This window comes from Oncorhynchus mykiss, chromosome 5 (genome assembly GCF_057628025.1).
Source record: "Oncorhynchus mykiss isolate SJ-2025 chromosome 5, ASM5762802v1, whole genome shotgun sequence".
Lineage (NCBI taxonomy): Eukaryota > Metazoa > Chordata > Actinopteri > Salmoniformes > Salmonidae > Oncorhynchus > Oncorhynchus mykiss.
Window position 1 is genome coordinate 37,946,813 of NC_143026.1, and position 10,851 is coordinate 37,957,663.

Genomic DNA, 10,851 nt, shown 5'->3' on the forward strand with positions numbered 1-10,851 from the left:
TTCTGAGACCAAGGTTTCCAATTAGGTCATACTGATGTTTAGGTGTTATCACTCTAGGTTTTCTGCTTTGCTTAGGGCAAAATATTTGCTTTTTTTCCTCAAGTCGTAAATGTTTTTCCATCGATGTAATGGCTACAAGATGTTAATGCTTTCATAGGGTGTCTCTATGCTAACCACTGTCTCCCAAGAGGATTCTGGGACAGGATTGAGTTGGCGGTTGCTTCTCAAGGCCTGGCATTCAGTTACAGACCAAGCTACACGGAGATGTTTAAACAGGCAGTCAAAACGTAATTCTAGTCCCCTTCCCACCACTAGTCCCGATCCCGTTTCCACAGTAAAACTTCTAGAATTAAATACTGATGTATAGACACCTATGCGTGCAGCAATGCACACAGTCATGCCTTGAAAGCCTGTTTGTACACTCAACCATTGGAGCCTCTATAAATGTTCATTATGATCTAATGTTCACAACAAGGCAGCTGGTCTGTGAGGACATGTTCCTGCATCATTTCAAGTGATCTGCAAATCTTACTATGTTACTTACTTATTTTCAAGCCCTTGCTGCTCCTAAATGTGTCTTTGCTTTGTCTGTGACTCCTGATAGCAAAGGGAGAGATGTTCCTGTCTAAGCAGGTCACATCATGGATTCAAGACGACCGGTGCCAACAGTCTGGATTCAATTAAACACCATATGATCTTCTGTAGTCTTTACAGCTGCCTCAAAGTCTATCATTCTCCCCCAACAAACTGCACACACACAACTGTAGCACATGTGTCAGACAGCCACAGGGCCCTCTACACAGACCCCAGACTGTTCCACCATCAATACACCACACCTCTTGTTTGTCTGAGGCCCAGTCGTGGCTCCAAAGTTCTGGGCAGTGGGATCGACTTTCCAAATTAAAATATTGATTAGATATGGGAGATGCAAAATCCAGATTTTGGGGTGTTTGGTCTATTCGATATGAACAAATTAGAAAATGAATAAAATAATGAGGGCAAATAATTATTCTGTCTTAGCACTTTTACTAATATATTGATTTGACAATAACTAAAGTGAAGGAATATAAAAAGTTCAAATATAAAGAATACTGCATTGTATAATAACATTTAAGATCAAAAACATCCACCCAAGGGAAAAGATTCCATCGTTAATTTGATTTGGTGCTAAACACAATGAAACATGTGTCCAATCAATTATTTCAAGCATCACAACATGTGCGTCATTGTTTTTCCAGAATTGAGAAACATCCAGACTGGCTGTGCTAATTTGAAGCCTTTGGTGGCATCACTGCAACCTTTGGAGCTGTAGTCTGTATTTTTGAGTCTACATTACCTTCCTTGCTCTTTTTCCGAGGAGGCTTTTTCATTGGGGTCTTATTTTTGGGCTCTCCCTTATCTGAGCTGCTTTCAGAGTTGTTAGAGTCTTGTTTCTCTTGGTATTTGGCTTTTTTAGATGGACTATCTGGCATAGGCTTCTGTGAGCTGTCGGATGTGGGAAGCAAATCCTTTCCAGCTCCAGGCTGGGTGCCCGAGGTCTTTTGGGGCGGGGTGGGCTTCTTTCTCTGGGCCTGGAGGTGAGACAGGCTCTCTTCACAGCTGCCGGCCTCGCTCCTGTTCAGGCTCTGAGTCTTCTCCTTCAGCTGAGCAGTTAAGAGAGAGGCTACCTCAGAGTGTATGTTCGGTTGGTTAACCTCCCTGTTTAGGGATAAGCTGTTCCTCTTCTCTGGGGACTCTTTGGGGATTGCAGCTTTCCGATCAACACGGAAATTGCCCATTTTCCTCAGGACACTCTGCACTGCCCCATTGATGTGCTCTATCTGCAACAGACCTGGTCTGCTTTTATTAGGCTTCTTCTCACCTAGGGAGCTGTCCCCAACTGTACCTGCAGACTCTGGGGCGTTGGGAGCTCGCTGCTTGCTGGCTTTCTTTCTGGTACAAATGTTATCCTCAGCCACAGTCTCTTCCTGACTTATCTGATTCTGATTTGGCCCAGGAGATGCATGGATCCATGAAAGCTTGGGCTTGGTGGAGGGGTCTGGTGGCTGTGGTTTAATCCTCTCAGCAGCTATAGGCTTTCCATTATATTTGACATTGTTTGACCCGCCATTGTTCTCTGGCTCCTTGCTGGACTGCTGTGGTGGCTGAGGGGCAGAGACCCTGAGGCAGAGGGTGCTGGTGGCTGACTCTGTGCCACTGCAGGAGCCCTCACTCTCTGATGACTTCTGGAGTGGCAGCTCACTGGTGTTAACTGAAGCCTGCTCAGTCATATCCCTGTCCTCCGGCAATGTGTCTACCTCAGAGACATCATCATCAGCTAGTACTGTAGTCTCTGTTGTGTTGATTCTGTCCCCTTTCTTTTTGTTCTCTTCTCAGAGGGCGAGAGAAAGGGCGAGAGAGAGGGCGAGAGAAGTTCAAACGTCAATTTTTATTCAATTAAATAAAAGATCATCAGAATCCGTCTCCCCTTCAGCTCTAAAGATGTTAAGGAAATAAACACAAATGCTTTGGGAATGTTTTAAGTACTGGATTACCTACTATTAACATTTTCCTGTTCATGCTTACTTTAGAAGCAAGGGCTTTCATTGGATGATACTGCAGCAGATTAGGCAGTGCATTTAGGGCAGATCAGTGAAATGATGATCTATCAAGAACTGTAGTTTACACATCACCCTCTGGATCTTACACCGGATATGACTATGCAGCAGTTGTTTTGACAAAAATCTAGTCATTGCAGAAAATCAGTGAATCATACAAAAACAAAACGTTGTGTGCAGCCAACAACTCATCACCTCATAATGTTCTGTCATTCCAAAATGATCTCTTGTTTTTGGAATGACATTCCCCTCATTATCGGAGCTCATTGTGAAAAATGTAACCTTCCTTCACATATTTTGTACAATAATTTGCCTTAACGAATTCCCATCACCTGCAGAAATGAAGGTTCTAGGATAGACAGGTGTCACTGTCACAGAGAGAACAGACAGAGGGGGTTTTAATGCAGCCTTCTTATCATGCAGGAGTGACAGAGAAGATTTAGTCTGGGATACCCACCGTCAGACACAGCACAGACATGTCCGTCCTCTGTGGTCTCTACGGAAGAGAAGGACGCTCTGGATGACCCGGAGGCGGTGGGTTGCTCCACTACAAAGGGGGGCTCAATGAAACTACAGTTGAAAGTATTCTCAGGGTCATGGTGGGACACTGTGGAGAACAGAAACCGAGCAAACACTTAGCCTCTTAACAGTTAGAGCCTACATTCGCTAAAGCTTTGAACTTATTTGTTAACAACAATAATCCTTCACTACATTTTGTCCCTTCAAAGAAATTATGTTACACATGGGACCTTATATTTCCCCCTGACTTCCTGTGTCATACATCAGTCCACCCAGCCCAAACATCCCCCTTCTAGCCCGCTGCCCCTGTTCCAGTAGAGAGAAATTGCAGGTTAAGATCATTTTTGACACTTCCTGTCGGTGGTCTAGAGGGGCCCTCGATGGAATGTAGAGAAATGGGGAGGATGAAGAGGGGGCAAGCAGGACGCTGTTTAAGTATGGTTTTAAATAGACGCTGAGTTCACTGTCACAGCCATTCAGAGAGCAGGCAAAGCAAAAAAACAAGGAGAAGGGATGCTACTTTGATTTAGGAGAGAACTATCTTTGGGTATTGGACTGGTTTATCGTCAATCATGAGAACCCAGTGAAAACGTACGTTAACATTCATTGAGTTTGTGCAGGTAGGACCTACCAACAACGTTGGGTAGCTTCTGCCGTCTCAGTGGGATATGAGGAAGTTTAGAGCTGATTCGTGTGAACCCTCCACATAGTCTTCTTTTGGACCTTTTCTCAGGGCTAAATGCAATCAACAGAGAAACCAAAGAAGATGTGAAGTATACATTTAACTACAGCTAATGTGACAATATATTTATTGTGCCCCAATACAAACAACAATCATTCTTACTCGTTCTGTCTGCAGACGCAGCAGCAACACAGCAAGGAGAGGAGCAGGAGACAGGTGACCAGCACACCTGCTGCCATCACACCCATCCTCTGGTTAGGCTCTGTTCAAAGAGCAGAGGTCATACATCTGTACAACTTGCCACAGAATAGACTCCTTTTAAAAATAAATACAGTGGGGCAAAAAAGTATTTAGTCAGCCAACAATTGTGCAAGTTCTCCCACTTAAAAAGATGAGAGGCCTGTAATTTTCATCATAGGTACACGTCAACTATGACAGACAAAATGAGAAAAAAAAATCCAGAAAATCACATAGTATATTTGCAAATTATGGTGGAAAATAAGTATTTGGTCAATAACAAAAGTTTATCTCAATACTTTGTTATATACCCTTTGTTGGCAATGACAAAGGTCAAATGTTTTCTGTAAGTCTTCACAAGGTTTTCACACACTGTTGCTGGTATTTTGGCCCATTCCTCCATGCAGATCTCCTCTAGAGCAGTGATGTTTTGAGGCTGTTGCTGGGCAACACAGACTTTCAACTCCCTCCAAAGATTTTCTATGGGGTTGAGATCTGGAGACTGGCTAGGCCACTCCAGGACCTTGAAATGCTTCTTACGAAGCCACTCCTTCGTTGCCCGGGCGGTGTGTTTGGGATCATTGTCATGCTGAAAGACCCAGCCACGTTTCATCTTCAATGCCCTTGCTGATGGGGTTTTCACTCAAAATCTCACGATACATGGCCCCATTCATTCTTTCCTTTACACGGATCAGTCGTCCTGGTCCCTTTGCAGAAATACAGCCCCAAAGCATGATGTTTCCACCCCCATGCTTCACAGTAGGTATGGTGTTCTTTGGATGCAACTCAGCATTCTTTGTCCTCCAAACACGACAAGTTGAGTTTTGACCAAAAAGTTATATTTTGGTTTTATCTGACCATATGACATTCTCCCAATCTTCTTCTGGATCATCCAAATGCTCTCTAGCAAACTTCAGACGGGCCTGGACATGTACTGGCTTAAGCAGGGGGACACGTCTGGCACTGCAGGATTTGAGTCCCTTGCGGCATAGTGTGTTACTGATGGTAGGCTTTGTTACTTTGGTCCCAGCTCTCTGCAGGTCATTCACTAGGTCCCCCTGTGTGGTTCTGGGATTTTTGCTCACCGTTCTTGTGATCATTTTGTCCCCACAGGGTGAGATCTTGCGTGGAGCCCCAGATCGAGGGAGATTATCAGTGGTCTTGTCTGTCTTCCATTTCCTAATAATTGCTCCCACAGTTGATTTCTTCAAACCAAGCTGCTTACCTATTGCAGATAGGTAAGCCTGCCTGGTGCAGGTCTACAATTTTGTTTCTGGTGTCCTTTGACAGCTCTTTGGTCTTGGCCATAGTGGAGTTTGGAGTGTGACTGTTTGAAGTTGTGGACAGGTGTCTTTTATACTGATAACAAGTTCAAACAGGTGCCATTAATACAGGTAACGAGTGGAGGACAGAGGAGCCTCTTAAAGAAGAAGTTACAGGTCTGTGAGAGCCAGAAATCTTGCTTGTTTGTAGGTGACCAAATACTTATTTTCCACCATAATTTGCAAATAAATTCATGAAAAATCTTACAATGTGATTTTCTGGATTTTTCTTTTCTCATTTTGTCTGTCATAGTTGAAGTGTACCTATGATGAAAATTACAGGCCTCTCTCATATTTTTAAGTGGGAGAACTTGTACAATTGGTGGATGACTAAATACTTTTTTGCCCCACTGTATCTGTCATGTGTGTTTTTATGGCGGATACATATGTTACCAATAAGCTCTCTGGAAAAATAATACATGACACTTTTTTCCCTCGTCACATTACACAAGTGTTTTAGGAAAGGTTCTTACGTAGGTTGCATGCTCCAGTCACTATGTTGCAGTTGTTGTCATGGCAGGAACAGGTCTGGGTACAGTTAAGCCCATACTGACCCGCTGAACAGCTCACATTACAGCTGCATAGGAAAGAGTGTGAAATTTCATTGATGAAATTTTCAAAATTGGTCTTGACACCATCCATATTACTTTCTCTATTTGTTACATTCAATTAGTTTTCTTTTTAAATATTTTCATGTAAAATGCTTTGCACTCACTAGGCACCAGAGAAGCCAGGATTACAGAGACAATTTCCTGTGGCGAAGTGACATATCCCATTGAAGCAGCTGTTGCAGTCATTGACACAGTTCTCTCCATAGGTTCCATTTGGGCACTTGACCTCACATCTGTGAAGACAAATGGTTGAAGATCACGCACAAACTCAGACGGGATGTAATTGCCTTTCTTATCTTCATTTGATTAGAGGTGACGAATGTGATCGGAAGCTCATAATCGTATTCCTACCGATCACCCATCCAACCAGGGTTGCAGTGGGGGCACTTTCCGTCGATGCGGTTGCAGAAGTATCCATCTTTACAGGATGAGCAAACGTCCTTGCAGTTTTCACCAAAGAACCCAGGAGCACACATCTGGTCACACCTGGTGCCATTCCAACCGCTTTCACATGCGATGCAATGTCCCTCTGCCACCTTGCAGGGCTGCTGGCCTTTGCAGTGACCACACCTGGAAGAGCAGTAAGACCAAGTCCTGAGTAATATTGTAACAAAAGATGAATAGCATGGACTAACTAAATTCATTACAGTAATATTCATGCTGGAATAGGGTTTCCAAATGGTTGGTTCCCTCTTCCAGAGCCTTTCAGCCAAGGCTAGTTCCCTTGTGGTTAGAAACTGGCTTGTGACTAGAGGTCTTATTGCCAACAGCTTCAGGTGGCCAAACACTTCAGGTGTTTCACAGCTCAAAACAGTTTGTAAACCACATTAGATTTGCCAGCTTCACCACATGGTTACCACAATGGGCACCGTACAGCAGACTGAACGAGCAAAGAGCAAAGCCATGCATGTCTTATCCAGCTAAATAACCTCTGGCTACCAGAGTGGTTTCAAGTAAGTCTGCTTTGTCTAACTCAGCTGTCACACACCTGTTTCTGCAATTTTGTCCGTAGAATCCAGCTGGACACGTCTCCCTGCACAACTTCCCTCTGAATCCTGGCTTGCAGGTGCACGATCCATCCGCCGGGTTACAGCGTCCTTGGAGACACTGGCACTTGTGCTCGCAGTGAGTACCCCACAGACGCTCTTGACACTTGCAGCGACCGGTGAGCTGGTCACACGGAGAGGCATTGCAGGCACACTTGGCACCGCAGTTCCTCCCATACCAGCCAGAATGGCAGTGGCACTGGCCAGTTCCCGCATCACACATAGAGTTTACTCTGCAGTAACAGTTGTTAGAGCACTGAGGGCCCCAATAGCGTGGGTAGCACATACAAGCGCCTGTCTCCTGGTTGCATTGGCCCTGCTGGCAGTCGCAGGCTCTCTCACAGTTTGGCCCCCAGCGATTAGGGTTACAGGTGCAGGCCCCAGTGACATCATCGCACCTCCCGTTGGGATGGCAATCACACTTACCCTTGCAGTCAGGCCCCCAGAACTTAAACGGACATTCTACAGAGCGGATGTAAGGCAAATATGTATAGACAAAGAGATCATTTGTACACTAAGTTCTTTGGACGTAGACTACTTAGTTCTAAGAAGTAGGCTACCTGGACTGGCTGTATGTGAAAATGACTGCAGTGTTAACAGACTTACACTACCTTTCAAAGGAATTTATGCTTGAAATAAATGGAAAAATTACAATCTGCAATTGCTACTTCCATTTTACCTTATGTATAAATGAATTATATGTACCCATTGATTCTTGAAGAATATAACTTACTAAGGCCTCATGAGCTTATTTTATTAACTGTCGTACCCCGCCAGAACCCCAAATATACGCTTGTTTTACTCCAATGTTTTTTAAACAAAGTAAATGTTAACAAACATTTTATAGCCTCAAAACATGGTTAAAACTATAATTTTGATATCATGGATGGTCAGTACTTGCATCCATAGCTCTGTCTATACATTTGAGCTTTTATTGAAACAGTGACAGGGAGGACACTTTGTTATTGTTTCAACTGCTGATTGCTGCTTTAAGGATTGCTGTGAGGAAGGAACAGGGAACTAACTTACTCATATCACAAGTGGCTCCAAAATAACCATGACGACAGCGGCATTCGTGGGGTCGCACACAAACTTCATTTTCTTTGCAGGTGAAGTTACCCTCACAAATTGCTGAAGAAAAACCATTGGGCAAGTTAGTTCACAATAAATAATTATGCTTTTAGAAATGAAGAGGAAAAATGGTTTGGGAGTCTACTCCCAATGATGAGGTTCAGGTTTGTTGAATGGGATAATGCAGGCTTTCGAGTACTCACGTATTAAGCACTCATCTCCTTGCTGTGCCCAGCCACTACAACATTGGAGCCTGTCAGATCTGGGAGGGAGAAAAATAACATTAGTTCATCTGGAAATCATCTGTATTTGATTTATAGAAACAAACATAATTTAACTCCTTCCATCCAAACTAATGTTATGATCACATTTCAGTCATGACAAATAGACAAAGACATTTACATACTGAACATTATCCTAATCACATTCAGATGCAAATCTGTCACCGCATTCAAAATGCAGGGAATTACTGGCACAAAGACTCAATGTAGCATTAGACTAAATGAGCAGAGATCTGAGGAAGATTATCTGTGAATAGAAGGGCTTGGGTATTCAGAAAATCTCAAACTTTAACATATCTAAAACAATTGAATGCTTGTTTATCTACCTTTACAGACATGAATCAGGCTACTGTAATAGTTTTGTCCATCAATTTCAAGCATAAAACCTATTTAAAACAGGTACACAATGACTTACTCAGTTTTGCATACATTTCTGCCGCTGGGATTTAGTTCTTGGCTGTAAGTCCAACAACAGAAGACACTTAGAAGCACAATGACTAAGACATATCTTGTTTCCATGTTGTTATGAACAGCATCCCTCCAAGGGCTTTCCAGTGGAAATATGTCAGACTTTTTTCCAAAAAGGAAATCAACTCTTTTCTTGTGTTGTCCAAAAAGTTACCCATCCAGAGGGTGGCGGTATACAGTAGTAAATGAAGTAGCCTACCGGTAGGCTGTTACCCTAAAGTCGGTACTTGAATGACAATTTGCAAATTCGGTATGAAGAGGTTGTAATTCTCCCTGGGACCTCCCCACAGAACCAACCTCACCACAGACTGCAACAAAAACTCCCCACCCCCAGTAAAACAGACTACCCTAAGAAAACATTACCAGTTACAGAGCAGACCTAGCACTTAGCCAATGGCTCCCTCTGTTGTTGACAATAGGAAGCTGTACATCCTCACAGTACACACACACACACACTCTCTCTCTACAGATGGACTATCCAAATCAAGGGTTACCGAACAATTTGAGAGAGAGAGAGAACTTGACACAAAGGACATGTTTCTGTTCTGTTGCATATGCTTTATGTATTTTCTGTGTCCAGCAGCGTCCTCAGAGCATGCGCAGACCAGCTGGCTGGTGTGTTTACGGACATATTCAATCAATCCCTATCCCAGTCTGCTGTTCCCACATGCTTCAAGAGAGCCACCATTGTTCCTGTTCCCAAGAAAGCTAAGGTAACTGAGCTAAACGACTATCGCCCCATAGCACTCACTTCCGTCATCATGAAGTGCTTTGAGAGACTAGTCAAGGATCATATCGCCTCCACCCTACCTGACACCCTAGACCCACTCCTATTTGCTTACTGCCCCAATAGGTCCACAGACAATGCAATCGCAATCTCACTGCACACTGCCCTAACCCATCTGGACAAGAGGAATTCCTACAGTATGTAAGAATTCTGTTCATGACCATAGTGCCCTCCAAACTCGTCATTAAGCTCGAGACCCTGGGTCTCGGTCCTGGACGTTCTGACGGGCCACCCCCAGGTGGTGAGGGTAGGAAACAATATCTCCACCCCGCTGATCCTCAACACTGGGGCCCCACAAGGGTGCGTTCTCAGCCCTCTCCTGTACTCCCTGTTCACCCATGACTGTATGGCCATGCAGGCCTCCAACTCAATCATCAAGTTTACAGACGACACTATAGTGGTAGGCTTGATTACCAACAATGACGAGACGGCCTACAGGGAGGAGGTGAGGACCCTCAGAGTGTTGTGTCAGGAAAACAACCTCACACTCAATGTCAACAAAATAAAGGATCGTGGACTTCAGGAAACAGCAGAGGGAGCACCCCCCTATCCATATCGAAGGGACAGTAGTGGAGAAGGTGTAAGTTTTAAGTTCCTCGGCGTACACATCATTGACAACCTGAAATGGTCCACCCACACAGACAGCGTAGTGAAGAATGCGCAACAGCGCCTCTTCAACCTCTGGAGGCTGGAGAAAATTGGCTTGTCACCAAAAACACTCACAAACTTTTACAGATGCACAATCGAGAGCATCCTGTCGGGCTGTATCACCGCCTGGTATAGCAACTGCTCATCCCACAACCGCAAGGCTCTCCAGAGGGTAGTGAGGTCTGCACAACGCATCACAGGGGGCAAACTACCAGCCCTCCAAGACACCTACACCACCCGATGTTACAGGAAGGTCAAAAATATCATCAAGGACAACAACCACCCGAGCCACTGCCTGTTCACCCCGCTATCATCCAGAAGGCGAAGTCAGTACAGGTGCATCAAATCTGGGACCGAGAGACTGAAAAACAGCTTCTATCTCAAGGTCATCAGACTGTTAAACAGCCATCACTAACATTGAGTGGCTGCTGCCAACATACTGACTCAAATCTCTAGCCACTTTAATAATACAAAATTGGATGTAAGAAATGTATCACTAGTCATTTTAAACAATGCCACTTTATATAATGTTTACATACCCTACATTACTCATCTCATATGTATATACTGTACTCTATATCA

At 44.0% G+C, this 10,851-nt stretch overlaps 1 protein-coding gene across 2 annotated transcripts; it reads right to left on the reverse strand.

Annotated features, from left to right (window-relative positions):
* Window positions 1-1,000: 1,000 nt before the first annotated feature.
* Window positions 1,001-9,244, reverse strand: LOC110523752 (scavenger receptor class F member 2). Of its 2 annotated transcripts, none has more exons than XM_021602725.3 (11): window positions 8,782-9,244; window positions 8,289-8,347; window positions 8,044-8,145; window positions 6,957-7,476; window positions 6,320-6,538; window positions 6,073-6,201; window positions 5,831-5,934; window positions 3,961-4,060; window positions 3,748-3,851; window positions 3,055-3,204; window positions 1,001-2,368 (listed from the first exon to the last, which is right to left on the reverse strand). In XM_021602725.3, exons 1-11 carry the CDS (start codon window positions 8,883-8,885, stop codon window positions 1,266-1,268), a joined length of 2,694 nt encoding a protein of 897 aa, XP_021458400.3. In that variant the 5' UTR covers window positions 8,886-9,244; the 3' UTR covers window positions 1,001-1,265. The 2 variants fall into 2 exon arrangements, with proteins under 2 accessions (XP_021458400.3, XP_090090892.1); XM_090234766.1 differs by having other exon boundaries at window positions 8,796-9,121.
* Between the last annotated feature and the right edge of the window lie 1,607 nt (window positions 9,245-10,851).